The 17,788-nt window shown below is 50.8% G+C and overlaps 1 protein-coding gene across 3 annotated transcripts in view; it reads left to right on the top strand.

Annotated features, from left to right (window-relative positions):
- LOC144174299 (uncharacterized) overlaps positions 1–15,874 on the top strand; it is a 169,393-nt gene extending 153,519 nt beyond the window's left edge. For all 3 annotated transcript variants that reach the window (XM_077702924.1, XM_077702922.1, XM_077702923.1), the window contains 2 exons: positions 10,502–10,695; positions 15,728–15,874. In XM_077702924.1, coding sequence (XP_077559050.1) covers positions 10,502–10,674 — 173 coding nt within the window. In that variant the 3' untranslated portion in view covers positions 10,675–10,695; positions 15,728–15,874. The remainder of the gene's footprint in view (positions 1–10,501; positions 10,696–15,727) is intronic.
- Positions 15,875–17,788: the final 1,914 nt, after the last annotated feature.

Raw genomic sequence — 17,788 nt, 5'->3', positions numbered from 1 at the left:
CCGACCGCATTCCTTAAACGGAAACGCGTTCCCAGATGTGTCGTCGTGCTGCTGACCGCTGTGCTAGTTCACCCAGCGCAAAAAGTGCTTCTCGCACCCTGGTTTTACGCTGTACGAGAAGTTTTGGTTGATTTTAATTCCTTAGTACCTATATTGACTTCGCTGACTCTTCTCCCGCTTTCAATTAGCCTCATTTTTTTTCTACTAGCGTACCAGTCGAAGCGTCGCATATGCGCTTGTGTGGAGCGACTTTTTTTTTTAACAGTCTACAAAGTAACAACCTAAAGGCACATCCTTCCTGGCACAAACGTGTCGTGGCGTAGTTTCAACTGAGCGAACCAATGGACATCTCCCGGGGTACGTGACGCGGCGGTCGTGACGTCACGGCGAGCGCACGTGCTGGGTGTGGCCGGGAGGGTGGTTGGCAAAACATTCGGACCGGCGCGCGGCGGGTATGCAGTGAGGCTGCATTAGACGCGCGCAAAAGTGGAGTTTTTAGATGCAGAGCATCTGATTCACTCGCCTTGTCCCTCCGGCGTCGTCGTCGTCGGCGGCGGCGTTGTCCACCCCTCCCCCATTCTCCTCGCCGCGCCAGCTGCGCTCTCCGCAACACCGACTAGATTGTTGCTCTCCGCCGCTCACCCCCTCTCCTCTCCGATAGTGAACACTCTCTCGCGAGGGGCATTGGATTGGATTCGATTGGCTTGGCTTGGCTTTGGATTGGATTGAATTAAAGTGGATTGTGTTGGATTGTGTTGCGTTATAGCCGCGGCACGTTGCGTCATAGCTGCGGCACGTTGCGTCATAGCCGCGGCAGACGCGCTGGGGCCGGCGCATGTGCAGTACTCTCTCTTCCGCGGTTTCCTCTCCTTCGGGCGCGCTGCGCATATAACCGGTGTGCCGTTCTCCGGCGAAGCAACATCCACGCTTGGCTCAAACACCTAGAGTCCACGCCGCTTTACAAGTACGCCAACGTCGTCATCGACTGGGACCGGGTTACGCAGTCCCCTCAACGTTATGCGCGCTATAAAACGCGGTCCCTTCGCCGCTCCGCCTATGCGTCGCATCTACACAGGGGTTCCCGCGAGGGGAGGTGGGAGTTTTTGTTCATGTGTTGGCTTGTCTGGTGCCGGTGGGCTGCTGTACTCCCGGCTACGCAAATCGTGCGAGCAAAATCAGCGGCATCAGACTTTTCCGAGTCCCCAAAGAGGTAAATTCGGCGTGTATTGCGGATGCGCGCAATGTGCCGAAGAGGCTAGCAGCCAAAGCAGCGACATGGTCTGCTCTTACTCATAGCAACATTTCCAATTCTCGGCTCGTCTGGTCGATCCGGACCTTGGACACCAGCAAGAACTGGTCAAGAGGGCCTGGACGGCAAGTCGCAGCCTGGGTATCCCGGAATAAGGATGCCCTTCACCGGGCGAGTGCCCTGCCATCAGCACTTATGCTCAATAAATGTTTATTCTCCTCTCCTCCTCGAACTTCTGCTGTTCTCGAAAGCGGAGTCATACCGTCTACATTGGCAGTCTGCGCTGATTCGTGCTATGAAATTATGCTGTGATGCTGTTTATCAACCATCTGCTATCATGAAGCACCAGCAGAAATTTAGTCCAGTGAAATAGTACCGCGGGTAAGGGGCAGGGGCTTGCTGCGAAATATTGTCATGTTTTGTCGAGGTAGAGTACTGCATTAAAGAGAGAATGAATGCCTAACCTGCTTCGGCGACGCGAAATAAATGTTTCGACGAGGGATCCGTGATAGCCGCCTGCCGCCAGATCGACCACAACAAGTTTGGTCGTATGGGGGAATCTGTTCAAGACGAACAAAATTCAATGCTTGTAAGTGCAATAAATGTTTACCTTGATCAATTATATTATGCCTTGAGGATGCGACAAAACACAGATGCTTGCCGTGCTCACATATAGTATCGTGCCTTCGGCGCGAGGTGGGCCGCTCACGCAACTCAAAAAATCTGTTTTCCCTAAGCGAACGGACTCAGTGAATGTATTCTTTTGCTGCGGCCTCCCGACGCTGGTGTATGCAGCGGGCGTACAAGGACACTAACTTTAACTATGATGAAATAATGACTATAATTATTTCAGTGCCACTGTCGCAAGCTGTACGCACTAAACATATGTGGCTGCTATGTTACTCTCACAGTGACGATGAACCGTGTCGCGATTTGACTGGAGAAGGTAACAAAACAATCGGTCGATTACGTAGAGCACGACATCATCGCGATATTTCTGTTGGAATAATTTTTGGCTTCTTCTCTTTATATTTTTGTTTCGTTGCTGCTTATTTTACTTTTTAATCCTTTCAGCTTCACCTTTCCTTTTTCCCCTCGACATGAAATCGTGCGTGCGCCCTCCGGACGACGCAAAGGGGCCAAGAACAGGGAGCGTATACGCTGCCTGAGGCACCGCGCTCAGCTTAAGCGGACCTCGAAAGGAACAATGAATGAGCTTTCCTTGGTATGTTTCCGAACACAAAGCATCTTAAAAAATATCCTGAGAATGCGTCGCAACAGCACCAACCTTCAGGATGCTCTATCGCGCACTGATTATCCGAAAGCGTCAACCGTCAGGTGACCGTACGGTATGCGGAAGTGTTGCGGAGGTTGTATATGCGGAAAGCTACATGGAGGTGCTGCGGCCGCAGCTAGGATAGCTAGACCCCCACCTGCAATGTAGAAGGCCAGTGGCGGCCCGAACCAACGGCAAATCGTTCCTGTCGAGCGCCGCGCCGCGCGGCCGGGCCGGGCCGTCGGCGCAGGCGCGTTCTGCCAACCGCCGCCGCACTTCGCGGCCGCCTGCAGGCGCCACCCGTCGCGCACGTGCGCTTCGTGACGTCACGGTGTTTACATACAGGGAGAGGTCCATTGCGACGACCCGCCGGCCCCCAGGCGACTAAACACTGGACCGACTCATTCCGTCGGAGAATAATAGTTCACTCTAGTGCAGTCAAGCCAAGCCATCTTGTTTCGACGTCATACGAAACGTCATAGAAATCGGCACAGAGGTTACAGAGAGGACAGCAATTTTAAATTGATTTTTCTACTGAATAAAGTCGCGTAAATGCAGCGAGTGGTCAAAACATGGCCTAGATACTCCAGATTACAATTTGCGCTAGTAGTGCCGCAATGTTTACAGATCACTTCAGTGGTCCTTAACAAAAAACAAAAACAAAAATGCAATATCGGGGATTCAAACTTGTGAATTGCGAAACAATGCACTGCTTCAGATACTCGGCCATAAGACAGCTGTCACGAATGGAAATACAAAGTATATAATCTTATAGCCTGTGTATATTGCCGCGAACCATTCATTGGGTTTGTTTATTTGTGTTTTGCTTTTACCGCCCGGCTGCGCCGGTCTGTGTTATCTCTGCGCCAAGGGAAGCGCGTGTTCCATTCTTTCTTTCTGTGCCGCATGTGTTATCTGTTGTGATAGGGAGAGCATTCCGATCTAACGTGAACAGCCCAGAATAATCTTCTTGGATCTACTATGTTCTCGATGCGAATCGACGTTTCGAGAACCACGCGCGCCAAAAGATAAAAAGCCTGCAGTGCGGACGCCGGGGCATTCGATTCGACGACATTCGCCTGTGCAAGTCACTTTGTTGACCGCTGCTTCGCCGCCTCTGTATTCTTTTGAGTTGTTAGGGGAGCACAAGTTCGCTCCAATAAACGTGTTTCTCATTCAACACCACTGCATCGTCCTTGTCTTCGTGACATCTGGTGGAGGTGCGGGGTACGCACCCTTCATGCCCACTACAACCTCGAAAAGCCGCCAAGCCAGTCCAACAAGAGCCAGCCCCCGCCTGCAAGATTTACCGCCCGAGTTCGGTCTTCTGCCAGAAGGGCCCAAGAGAAGGAACGCTGCAACCAACACCATGGTGCAAGAAACAACGTCGCCAATCATCCTGCAGCAGCCCCGAGAACCGCCATCGTTCCGGGGAGCCCCCGCTGAAGACCCCGAAGAATGGTTGGAGAAGTTGGAGCGCGTCCGCATCTTCAACAGGTGGGACGATGAAGAAACGTTCCGGCATGTCTTCTTTTACTTAGAAGATGCTGCTCGAACTTGGTTCGAGAACCATGAGAGCTCTTTGACCGACTGGACTCAATTCAAGAGGGAGTTCCTTAAGACCTTCACTACCGTGGTGAGAAAAGAGCGAGCTGCGCTTTTGCTTGAAACTCGAACGCAGCACCCCAACGAAGGAGTCGTGATTTTCGTTGAGGAGATGAAGCGACTTTTTCGTCGTGCGGACCCTGAAATGACCGAGGAAAAGAAGCTCAGGTTTCTAATGCGAGGAGTGAAGCAAGAGCTTTTTGCTTGTCTAGTCCGTAACCCTCCGAAGACAGTGGCCGAATTCGCGTCTGAGGCGGCCGCGATGGAGAAGACGCTAGAAATTCGAACCAGGCAGTACGACCGCCCTGTCAACGCGCTGTTCTCGGAGACCATCGGTGCTGCAAATGGAAGCTCCGATACATTGCGAGAGACCATCCGAGCAGTGGTCAGGGAGGAGCTTCGGAAGCTTTTTCCAACGACGCCGCAACCTCAAGTGGCTTCCCTGACCGACGTAATCCGAGAAGAAGTCCAAAACGCACTGGGAACTTCTACGCCGTCGGAAGCACCCCGCGAACCACAAGCCATGACCTACTCCTCGGCTGTTCGTCAACCCCGCCCTGCTCCAACCCGTCGTCAAGAGGCTGAGCCATACCGCCGTCCAACGCCGCCCGCCCGACGCCCTGTAGACCAATACCAGACGCCAAGGAAGACCGACGTGTGGCGAACGCCCGATAATCGCCCGCTGTGCTACCACTGCGGAGAGGCCGACCACATCTACCGTCGCTGTCCCTACAAGAGGCTCGGTTTGCGAGGGTTCTCCGTCGACGCCCCACGCCCCCGATACGGCCAGCGCCCTGCTGAGATCGAAGAATACCTCTCCAACACCAACCGAGGACCAGCCCGCTTCAACCGTTCACCGTCGCCCTACCCGTCTCAGTCACCAAACCGCCGCAGCACTGCTGACTTCTCACGTGGAAGGTCCCCCAGCCCACGCGGGGGAAACTAAAAGCAGCAACTTCGGGAGGTAAAGTTGCACAACGGCGGAAAAATGAAAACCCTCCAACGACGCAGCGACTCGCTGAAGACCATCATTCACGACATGCCCTCATCCCGACGACCCGACCTAGCCCTAGCGAGACTCCTGAACACGACGACAGCTACACGGCGCGACGCGTACCCGACCTGACCAAGACGTCCGTTGAGAAGACGACGACAACGACGATGCACAGTGCCCGACCATCAACACGTACAAGCAGAGATACGACGCCCCGACGAACCCGCAACTCGAGGACGACTGCATCTGACGTCAAGGTGTCCATCGACGGCTTTGACGTAGTCGCCCTCGTAGACACGGGAGCTGACTATTCGGTAATGAGCGGACCATTTGCGTCTAAACTGAAGAAAGTTATGACCAGATGGGACGGTCCGCACATACGCACAGCAGGAGGCCACCTCGTGACGCCAAGTGGAACGTGCACATCGCGCGTCACCATAGACGGCACAACGTACCCTGCGGCGTTCGTCGTTCTGCCTAACTGCTCCCGCGACGTGATTCTCGGAATGGACTTTTTGACGGACAACGGCGCAATAATTGATCTGCAGACCAAGTCGATAACATTTTCCTCCAATCACTCCACGACGCCGCAGCCGAACCCCGATCACCGTGCTGCTGTCAGGATCGCCGACGATCACATCACCCTGCCACCCCGCGCAAGCTTGATGATCGCCGTCTACTGTGAGGATGCTGCTTCTGACATCGACGCTATCGTAGAGAGTGATCGAAGGTTGCTTCTCGACCGCGGTGTCTCCGTCGCAAGAGGCATTGCGCACTTTAAGCAACGCCAATCTCACGTTTTGGTCACTAATTTCACCGAAGAGTACCAGCATTTAAACAAGGGAGCTGCAATTGCGTTCCTCGAAGAAACGCAAGAAGCAAGTGATGTGATCGCAGTCGCCGACTTTGAACGCACACCCGTAGAAACATTCAAGCTCCCGCAGCCATTCGACGTGAATCCGGCGCTACCGCAAGAACAACGGAAAAAATTATTGGCTTTGCTGCGTCGCTATAGCGAATGTTTTTCGTCGAGCGCAAAACTACGTCAGACCCCTCTAGCGAAGCACCGAATAATAACCGAAGATGGAGCCCGACCTACCCGACAGTCACCGTACCGCGTCTCTTCACACGAACGGGAAGCCATTCGGAGTCAAGTCGACGACATGCTGAGCGATGACATTATACAGCCATCGAAAAGCCCCTGGGCTGCGCCCGTCGTACTCGTAAAGAAAAAAGACGGCACATTAAGGTTTTGCGTTGACTACCGGCGACTGAACAAAATCACGAAAAAGGACGTGTACCCCCTCCCCCGAATCGACGACGCCCTCGACCACCTCTGCCATGCGAAGTACTTCTCATCGATGGACCTGAAGACCGGCTACTGGCAAATTGAAGTGGACGAGAGAGACCGAGAGAAGACTGCATTTATAACCCCAGACGGCCTATACGAGTTCAAGGTGATGCCGTTTGGGCTGTGCACAGCACCAGCGACGTTTCAAAGAGTCATGGACACTGTGCTAGCTGGCCTTAAGTGGCACACCTGCCTCGTATACCTCGACGACGTAGTGGTATTCGCCCGGACTTTCGACGAACACCTTGCAAGGTTGGAGTCTGTACTCGAGGCCATTCGTACGTCGGGGTTGACGCTGAAGCCTGAAAAGTGCCGTTTCGCATACGGGGAACTCAAGTTCTTGGGCCACGTCGTCAACGCCGCGGGAGTCCTACCTGACCCGGCAAAAACTTCAGCCATTGCGAACTTCCCAAGGCCAAAAGACAAGAAGGGCGTGCGGAGATTTCTCGGGCTGTGCGCATACTACCGGCGCTTCGTCGCAAACTTCGCACGCATTGCAGAGCCACTCACGCGCTTGACGAAAGATAGCACCCCTTTCAGCTGGGAAAACGACCAAGAAAAAGCATTCGGCGAGCTGCAAAAACGCCTGCAAAGCCCGCCCGTGCTCGCTCATTTCGACGGAAATGCCGAAACGGAAATGCATACGGACGCCAGTGATATAGGCTTGGGTGCCGTCCTTGTCCAAAAGCAAAGCGGCTGCGAAAGGGTAATCGCCTATGCTAGCCGTGGTCTGTCGAAGGAGGAGAAAAACTATTCTGCCTCTGAGAAAGAGTGCCTGGCTATTATATGGGCGATTTCAAAATTTCGCCCATACGTGTATGGAAGGCCATTCAAGGTTGTAACAGACCACCATGCGCTGTGTTGGCTCGCCAATTTGAAGGACCCCTCTGGCCGTCTTGGGCGGTGGAGCTTGCGCCTGCAGGAGTTCGACGTTACAGTCGTTTATAAATCCGGCAGGAAACACTCCGACGCCGACTGCCTGTCCCGCGCCCCCGTCGACCCACCACCACAAGACTCTGATGAAGACAGCGCGTTCTTCGGGATCGTGACGGAGAGCGACCTAGCCGCCCAGCAGCGTGCCGACCCCGACTTACGCGTCATAATCGAGTACCTCGAGGGATGCAACGTTGCCGTTCCTAGGACCTTCAAACGCAGTTTACCAGCATTCAGCCTGAGAAACTCCGTCCTTGTGAAGAAGAATTTCAGCCCCGGAACAAGAGCGAATTACCTTCTCGTCATCCCCGCGGACCTTCGTGACGAAATTTTGGAAGCGTGCCACGACGACCCGTCTTCCGGACATCTGGGCACAGCCCGCACTATCGGAAAAATCAAGGCGAGGTACTACTGGCCCGGCCTTACCTCTGACGTCACCCACTACGTCCGGAGCTGCCGTGACTGCCAGCGACGAAAAACGCCGCCGACAAGACCCGCCGGACTTCTGCAACCGATCGCCGTCCCATCGAGACCATTTCAACAGATTGGAATGGACCTTTTAGGCCCGTTCCCTACGTCACGATCACAGAACAAGTGGATTGTCGTAGCGACAGACTACATGACGCGCTACGCAGAGACCGCCGCTCTTCCGAGGGGGACTGCACAAGAAGTGGCGAAGTTCTTTATAAGCCAGGTTGTGCTGCGACATGGAGCCCCGGAAGTCCTAATCACAGACCGCGGAACGGCATTTACTGCGGAGCTGATGCAAGGAGTATTACGCTACAGCAACACGGATCACCGAAGAACGACGGCGTACCACCCCCAAACGAACGGACTAACAGAACGTCTGAACAAGACAATCGCAGATATGCTGTCAATGTACGTTGACGTTGAACATAAGACTTGGGACGAAGTGCTCCCGTATGTCACGTTTGCGTACAACACGGCTATCCAGGAGACGACACAGCTGACGCCGTTCGAGCTTGTCTACGGTAGAAGGCCGACTACGATGCTCGACGCCATGCTTCCGCACGTAGAAGACGACGACCTCAACGCCGACGTCCACGGATATCTTCAACGTGCGGAGGAGGCCCGCCAGCTCGCTCGAGTTCGTATAACGGACCAGCAGCTGGTGGATGCGGGCCGCTACAACCTCCGACGCCGAGACGCCGAGTACCAACCAGGGGATCGTGTGTGGGTTTGGACTCCCATCCGACGACGCGGACTCAGTGAGAAGCTCCTGCGAAAGTATTTCGGACCCTACCAGATTCTACGACGTGTTGGCCAACTTACCTACGAAGTGATCCCCGATGGTGACTCCGGCACATCACGACGACGCACGCGGCCTGAAGTCGTCCACGTGGTTCGCTTAAAACCTTTCTACGGACGATGACGAACTTTTATTTTCATTTGTTCGGACTGTCGCTTATGTTAGCATCGGGTCGATGCACTCTTAGAGGGGGGGTAATGCCGCGAACCATTCATTGGGTTTGTTTATTTGTGTTTTGCTTTTACCGCCCGGCTGCGCCGGTCTGTGTTATCTCTGCGCCAAGGGAAGCGCGTGTTCCATTCTTTCTTTCTGTGCCGCATGTGTTATCTGTTGTGATAGGGAGAGCATTCCGATCTAACGTGAACAGCCCAGAATAATCTTCTTGGATCTACTATGTTCTCGATGCGAATCGACGTTTCGAGAACCACGCGCGCCAAAAGATAAAAAGCCTGCAGTGCGGACGCCGGGGCATTCGATTCGACGACATTCGCCTGTGCAAGTCACTTTGTTGACCGCTGCTTCGCCGCCTCTGTATTCTTTTGAGTTGTTAGGGGAGCACAAGTTCGCTCCAATAAACGTGTTTCTCATTCAACACCACTGCATCGTCCTTGTCTTCGTGACAATATTTTTATTTAGTTGTAGCATTCCAAGCAGCGTAGATGACTATTGCTTAAATAACGCTCGTGCAGTGTTACACGTGTTACACTCCCGCTGTTGCAATTGTTATATGACAGGACACTCTCCACTGCCAACCAAGCATATTCTGTAAAATTACTTCGAACAGCGTTCATATCAACATTTGTATCCAAAATGCCGCGCGGCATTTTGGATACACGTGTATCACGCAAAAACGTGGTAACACGTGTAAAAATGATCTTGACACAAATGACTCGGTCATGTGTGATTGGTGCTTGTTGTGGTACGTACCACTTGCCGTGTGTGCGTCTCAGCAAGCAGCCGAGAGCTAAAGTTTGGCACTGTAGTGTGAATTAAAAACAGCGTTGCTGTTTTTAATTTGCCCGATTGTGTTTGGTGTATGCACGAAAAATTACTAGACGTCTGCCTGCTTTGAATAATTCCATGCTGAAATATTGTTTTTACTGAAGTTCGTGTTTAAAATTCCGTAGCATTGAAATAAAGAGTGGTGAATGGTGAATTTTAGCCGTGCAATCTTGATTTTTTGGCTATCATTTCTTTATTTTGGACTTTGCTTGAAATTCTACAAAGGCAACACCAAGGAACATTCACTGTCTGTAATCAAAGTGTCAAGGTTCACGGCGGGCTGAGTCAAAGTTCGACATGATGCCCGCCGCAATCTCGCCGACTCGTTTTTTCTATATTCTGGCGTAATTCACTGAACAGTACCAATCAATCTTGTCTTCGAGCGCGGCTAAGCTCGAAAACTTAACATAAAATTAACATCTTGACTCCCATTGTAAGCATTGCCGGGAAATTGCCGGCAACTTTTTTTCCGGGCTAATCTGCCGGCAAAATAGCAACTGTGAAAATGTGCCGGCAGCCGGCAAAATAGCACCTGCGGAAATGTGCCGGCAGAAGTATCACGTGGTCTGGGCCAGCCAATGTAAAGGAACTGCCGGCAACTTTTCTCCCAGGCTAATCTGCCGGCTGCCGACAAAATAGCCACTGCAAAAAAAAAAAAAATGCTTCTGCCAGAACAATGTATAAGCGCATATGCGCAAACAACTCGTGGCTGAATCTTGTTCCGGGAAAACGCACCCACGAGTGAGCAAAAAAGCGGTGCAGGTGCACTGGTGTGCATGCAGTGACGAATCACAGGCGTCGCTCCCCCCTTGTGATTGCAGGCGAGAAGCCGTACACGTGCACCTGGGAAGGCTGCACGTGGAAGTTCGCGCGGTCCGACGAGTTGACGCGCCACTTCCGCAAGCACACGGGACAGAAGCCCTTCAAGTGCCAGCTGTGCCAGCGCTCCTTCTCGCGCTCCGACCACCTATCGCTGCACATGAAGAGGCACTGACCCCTCCTCCTCGCCGCTCAGGTGAGCATCTCTGCCGCCCAGGGCGTTCTCACTGCGATGTGCCTCTTCGACTCTCGCAAATCGTGGAGGCGAACCGAGAAAAAACAGTAAGCATATTCGCCCAAGCAAAGAAAAGTTGCTAGTACGACTTACGAACGACAAATGAAGTGGCCCAAGCACCTCATAACTGCAGTAAGCTCTTCCTCCGCGCAGTGCAAAATATTCTTAAAGGAGCCATGAAGAGAAAACACAAGTTTGGTTCATTCAAAAGATTGTATCGCTAGAATCATACTGACACCACTTTTAACGTAAACTTCGCTCAAATAAGCTACATAATTAGGAAAAACTGGAATGGTCATGCGACCCACCAGCTCATTTCCCGCAACAGAACCTGTGATGTCACATGGGCTAAGCTCTGCGATTGGCGGAGGCTGGCAGAAGCAGACGCAAATTAGGTAGAGCTTACAAACTAGACGAACGAGCGATTTGCGCCTAAATTTAGGGCACATTCTTTACAAAGCAATAGGAATGATGGGACAAACAGTGGAAGTTACGAAAGCACATGTAAACATAGAAGTACTGATGCGTTCTGCTGTTCGTACTGCGCACAGCATGCTTTGGTTTAGCTGCACAGCACTATGGGGCTTGGGTTGTCTCAGACGACACTGGCCGATTGACGCAAGCAACGGTGTCTTACGTGACCCCATTTGTCGAGCGAGCACTGTTTCAGGGAACGAATATTTTCTCCCAGAACAAAAACAAGCCAGGTTTAAATGCGGGCAAAAACAAACCAAACGCTTGCCACGGTATGGTGGCGCCATCTAGGTTACGGAACGTAAAGAAACGCGGGAACAAACCAACACCACTACAGGGTGGAGACAACCTTTGAACGGTCCCGTGCCGCCGCAATTGGGCCAACGGGCTCAACGCGTTATTCTTTTCGTTTCCCACGAGACCTAGCAACGTGAAACAGACAATATGATTCAAACTTCTTCAGTAAACCGCGTTGCGGCGATAATTTTAGCGCGGTTTTGACACAATGACTTGCTTCGGCGGCGAGCGAGCAACCGAACATGGCGGCGCCAGCGTTGCGTGTCTCTACCCTGTACGGCGGATGCGTGAATGAAGGTACTCTAGGCTGCAGAGCGGTCGGTTCCCGTGATGTCACTTGGGACCACGAAAACGCACGATTGAGCGGGAAAATCAAAATTTTAACCTAAATTGTTTAATTTCTCAGTGAATAAAGCACCGTTTGTATCCGGACAAGCGCTGGGGGCACTATAAAACACGAAATCTTTCGAATAAAACCAACTTGCATTTTCTCTTCATGGCTCCTTTAACTGCGAGTACAGTAGCCGACCGTTTTTTTCGGACTCCGAAAATTCGGGTTTGCTGGATATTTCGGACTTTCCCGAGGAACCGCCAGTTGTCCCATAGGAGTATAGTGACTCGCAGATTTTTCGGACTGCTCTGTTATTCGGACTATTTTTCGTTCCCAGGTCCGAGAAATCGGTCGGCTACTGAATCTTGAACGTGACATGAGTCGTTTCCACAATTCTTTTCAGGCTTTGTGTTATTATAAATTACTGCAGCCACGACAAACGAGCTAGGTACAAACTAGGTGAGAAAAGCACACGACGGCACACATTAAAGGACTTAGTGACCCGAAATAACTTCAAAGCTGAGATAACTATGTAAAATGCTTCCTTTTTATCAGGAGATTTCTCCCAGCAAGTTTCAACAGTAACCGTTCTGTATAACATACCTATTTTAAATTCATTTTATTTTTGCCCTCGCGAGAAAGCCCAGAACGGGCCAGCATCACATCATCTGCTCCTTGCCCCAAACTGCCGACGTCGGGGCTCCCGTGACGTGGCCGACGCGCTGGCTGCGGTTGGCGCGCGCTGCTACGCCGTGTGTACACGTCATGGTTTTGGAATTAACGTCATGCTGCCCGGACGCGTGGGGTTGGTGGACCTCAGCCGGTCTGGGCGCGCGCGCGTACTGACCGGCAGCTGTGCGGGCAGAATGGTGACGTCACGGACACCCTCCTGTCATGGCGGCCGCTGGGCGTTCGTTTTGTCCAAACCGAAACTGACAGGAATAAATGACGCCGTAAATGAGTGCTTACGTACGTACGCTGCGATCGACCGTCTAATGTGTTATTTTATGATTAGTGGGCTGGTAGGCGCGCATAGCAGCGAAAAAAAAAAATATAACACGAACCATCTGCTCTCAAAGTGTGTCGATATCACCGATTTTTAGCTACGGCACAGTGATACACTATACGCGCCATTGCTGTTCTTAACTTGTATCTAAGTATATACCCAAAAATTCTAGCGCTACTTTGGTTCCCTCTTTGTGGTGGTGGCGTATCTATCCACCCTAGTTCGCGGTGGCGGCTGCAGATGGCACCACTCCGCTTGGCAGCTAAGCTAACACGTCAATGCCAAACCACACCAAAGCATTAGTTTGGTCCGTGTTTGTGTAAGGGTTAGTGAAAAACATTTTTTATTGGCAGTACTTCACATCGGGCCAAATAAAAATTGCCATTAACTGAATGTGTTCGAACACACCATGTTTGAAAAAGCATTTAAACAAACCTTTCGGCAGCTGCTTTATGTGGTCTAAATACAGCAAAATCCCACTAGAGATCACTCCCGCTCGCTTAAAAATGAATCTTATTCAGTGAATTCAGTAAACAGATGAATGCTATAATATGCGCTGGAGTGCGCATCATAGCATTTTCACAGAAGCTGTCCGTAATGCTACGGAGCTAGCTGTATTATAACAACCAACACAGTGGCGGAATTAACTGAAAACAGGCACATAACCGAAAACATGACCTTCAGTGAGACGCGGGTGCAGCCATTGTCTAGAACATTGTGCCAGTTATTGCTAAAGAGAAAAAATGTAGGAAGGACATGTAGCATGCACAAGTCTGGGCGTAGGCGGGTGCGTGCCCGTGAAGTTTTATCGCCACAAATAAAAACACTTTAACTGCTGAAGACTCATAGCGTCCTAATGCTGGGCATACCTCTTAGCCCATGCCTTCCTTTTACCCCATTTCATTCCTACCTTTTGCTTGCTCGAAACACCGCAAGAGAGAAATGAACATAAACAAATTCAGGTAATTGTCCATCATTGCTTTAAAGGACTGTCACTGTGGCATATTCGTTGGGCAAATGATTTGCTAAAGTAAATGCAACAGGTCATTTCACCCTAATGTTTGCATGAATTGCGCAAGCGCGAGACAGCGATAAACTTGTCTGCTGGCAAGTGCCATTATATGTACCTCCACGCATGCGCAGATGACACATTCTCCCCAATAACAAGCAGAAAAACAACAAAGAAGCACACAATTATTGTTTATATGACCAACCTATTTAGTGTTAAGCGCTTATTGTAGAAGAATTTGCTAAATAAAGCAAAAAATTTGTGCCAGCTGCACTCAGCGACGACTGTCTGCTTTGTCATGAAACTGATGGCTGCACAAGTAGTGCTAACGATTTTCAGCTTGCTCTGCTTTCATTGACCACTTTCGCAGCTGCCCCGACTGTCATGTGATAGGGTAAGGAACAAGCTTGTTATTGTAACTCTATACGTGAGCACAACCAGCTGCTCCTGTTGGAAGTTCTGAGCCCCTATGTTGTACGACTACACAGCGAGTTCAGGCAATCGAGCTACACCGAGATGCTCAAGATATAACTTAAAGCACTGCTCACAACTGGATCGCCTTGGTCATATGATAGAGGTGAATAACTGTGCGATACATTTATATGAAGCAATAAAAAACCATGTGAGCATCTTGCTTCCTTCTGTAAGTGCCGGCTGCTCTTGCAGGCAACTCGATGCTGTTACTTTTTTGGTAAGCTTGCACAGATTGAGAACTTTTCTCTGTGCTTTTCTTGTTTATCACATGCTTCCTTTTACTAGAGCGAACTACTTTCACGGGGCTGATTCGGGTGCTTTTCGAAGATTTGGGAAGTTTAGTTTCGTGTCAGCTGAATTTGCAAGCCTGTGTCTATTGCCCCCATAGAGTTTTTTACAATATAAACTAGAGAGGAATCTGGCGTTAGCGTCTATCCAGCTCACATCAAGGCCGTCTGTGTCGTCATGGACAGCCATTACATCGTGCGCTCGCCTTAGTTTCATCATTGGCTTGGATTGAAACGTTTCAGTGACCACAAATTTAAACAAAGTGCCCCAAAAACGCGAAGAATAGTGTGCAATTATGAAAGTGGAAAATAAAACAGGCTGTTTTAAAACTGAGGAAAAAAAGAAGTAAAGCGTATTTTTGCCGGAACGGTTGTGTCTGATATTCTGCAGGATAAGGTGGTAGTTACGAATAATGTTAATATGGGGGGGGGGGGGGGGGGGGAACTCATTAAAGACTTATTTTATTAATTTTACCATTATTTCAAATAATAAGTTGTTTGAAGAGTTTGGAAAGTTTTTTGAGCGTGCCTATGAAAACGTCACCTGCTTATGAACCAGTGCACCGACCGTCAGCTACAGTTCAACAATAAAGAAAACGTAGTGTTAAACAGTCGTGGACAATGACAAGATAGGACAGATACAGGCGCCCGTATCTATCGTATCGTGTCTTTGTCGAAGTACGTTTTGTTTCTTTTTTTCGTCAGCTACAACTTTCGCGGCGGCATATTACCCACTCAGTCATACGTCCTTCTACTGCGGCATGACCAATGTCACGTATGATCACGCACTGCCGGCTGTTTCACCGAACACGTCCTGAGATGGCTACCACAGAACAGGGAGAATTTCGGCTTCCTCAGAGCTCGTAGACGTGTTAATGCACAGTGAAGAAAGCAAATCCCAAAAACTGCTTAAGAATCCAATTGTCATGCCAAGCCAGAGCCAAAAGGGGGGTCTTCCCATAAACCCCCACGACAACATGGATTAAAAAAAAAAACAGTTACCTCTCTAGTATACTTACTAAGAAACTCTACGATTGCCCCACCCTGTTACAGTGCACAGTCACGCCCCCTTGTGTGCTGCGTTGTGTTGCAATGGTTGTTGTTGTTCCTCGCAGGGCCAGTGGGGGCCGCCATTTGCTCAATTTCCCTGGCGCCCGGCAGCACCTCCTACCTCCGCAGCCAAGAGAAGAGAGCCGTTCCTAATATATTCGTCCACACAGACGCGTTCGCGCATGTATATTACACAGAAGAAGAAGAAGAAGGCCAGTGGGCACGTGGCGGCCGCAGTGGGACGCTCAAAATATGGACCCCTATTTTTATAGCTCGTGCGTGTCGCCCTCCCCCGGGGGGGCAAAGTGTGCTCAAGTGGACACCGCCCGTTGTGCCCGTGTGCGACGCCGAGACCTGCACGGCAAGGTGTGGGCCCTGGCGCCTTCCTGCTCGACTGTGTGGTGCCGGCACAGCAGACTGCGCAGCCTTAACGAACCGGCGGGGCAGTAGTACTTAGCCTCTGTGATGACGACACACCCTCCCTGCGGCTGCAGGTTTCCGTCCATAGATTAGCAGCAGGGGGTCCCCTCCTGTGCCGGGGGAGGGGACCACTGTGCGGCTCTGCTGTATGCCAGCCTCTCCACAGTCACGGAGGTGGACCCCACCCTCGCAACCATAGTTTATCGATGCTGTGCCGTTGAGCAGGGCAGCTTGCATGCACCCTGGTGTTTTGCACATGCACGGGCCCAGTCCGAGCTCACCACATAAACTGAATGGCCCACCAGTGCACCGGTTCGGCTTCTGAAATGGATGGGTGCAGTGAGTGTGCGAATACCAAGGTGGTGCTCTCCAGCGTGACCAGCAAGGCAGTGCATCAGTTCCGCTTTCGGCGTGCCTCTCTCGGCGACTGCAGTGGCACTGCAACATACATTCCTCTCTGCAAGGCTCTGCCCTCATCACGCACAAGCCACTTAAATGGACACCACTGGCAAAGCGCAAGCGTGCACAAGTTTTTGGCAAGGAAATCATGGCTCACACTTTCTCCGACGGGCAAACTGTCCCCGCGCATGTACACAACAGGAACTGTAATTAGACTTTGTGTTGAGCTTTCATTTAGCACTGACAAATACAATCAGCTGTTTGCTGCTGCAGAACAATTATCGCGCATTTAAATTTCAAGATGGTAAGCGTCTTAACGTTGAGTGACCAGTGCAGAAGGGGGTTATGTAAGAAAACTGTGCAGGGGGTGCAGCACTCTCCAGGAAATGGCAGCTCAATCGGTGTCCTCATTTCTGCGAGCCCAACAGTGTGCTTGCAGCTGCCCCTCACGGCATGCCGTACGTGAAGGGGCTTCGCAAGAAACGAGTGCATGGGAAGGAACACACGTTAACGACATTTCTGCACGTGCCATTAACCAATTCCAGACTCGGGAACTGTGGGGAAAAGAAAAGAGCGAGCACAGGGCGACACTTTTCAGCTCCATCAGCTAGAAATTAAGGAAAAATTTGAGGTAAACGGAGTTGACAAACCAACCAATGTTCCCTTCTTAAATTCCTCAAAACAGGACAGAAAGAAAAAAACACAGGCGCCGTGTTGTTATTTTCTAATTTTCATTTGTGTAGTAGCTGCGCTCATCCAGCAGTTTTAGTCAGTAAAATAGTCCTCCCAATAAATGCTTCTGTACCAGCAACCAATGCACAAAAAGAGGAGGAAACTGGCTGTTCTAGCACCACATGCACTCATAAAGTTACTGTTAACTAAGAGAGCATATTTTGAATCCAAAATAGAAAAGGTCTGGTGGGTGGTTTGCATCCACTTCTGGTATTAGGGAGGAATGCTGGTGCTGCTCACATGGTTTCGTGTGCTTGCATGTGCGTGCGTGAGCCTTGAAGTTGCATAAATTATGATTGCGTTAATTGCATAAAGGTTGGCTCCCTGGAGCGCGTGCCCTCTGCATCAAATTCTTCTGGCTATGTTCTAGTGTTGTAGAGTTTTCTGGTGTGCTTACAAAAAGCTTTTAGAATGAGCAGGTGTGAACGCATCGAGCACTGTTCAGTAACCCGGAGTCCATTTTGCTATTTGGGAAAAGCCTTTCAGCTCCACTGAGTTTGATACGAGGCAAGCTAATGAGGTTTAACTGCTGCATTCGATAGTGTTCGCCTGTTGACAACGAAGGCAACGAAAAC

This window comes from Haemaphysalis longicornis, unplaced genomic scaffold, assembly GCF_048455015.1.
Source record: "Haemaphysalis longicornis isolate Haplotype H1 unplaced genomic scaffold, Haemaphysalis longicornis Haplotype H1 scaffold_3, whole genome shotgun sequence".
Classification (NCBI taxonomy): domain Eukaryota; kingdom Metazoa; phylum Arthropoda; class Arachnida; order Ixodida; family Ixodidae; genus Haemaphysalis; species Haemaphysalis longicornis.
The sequence above is the reverse complement of the archived record's forward strand: the minus strand, read 5'-3'. Positions and strand labels throughout refer to the sequence as shown.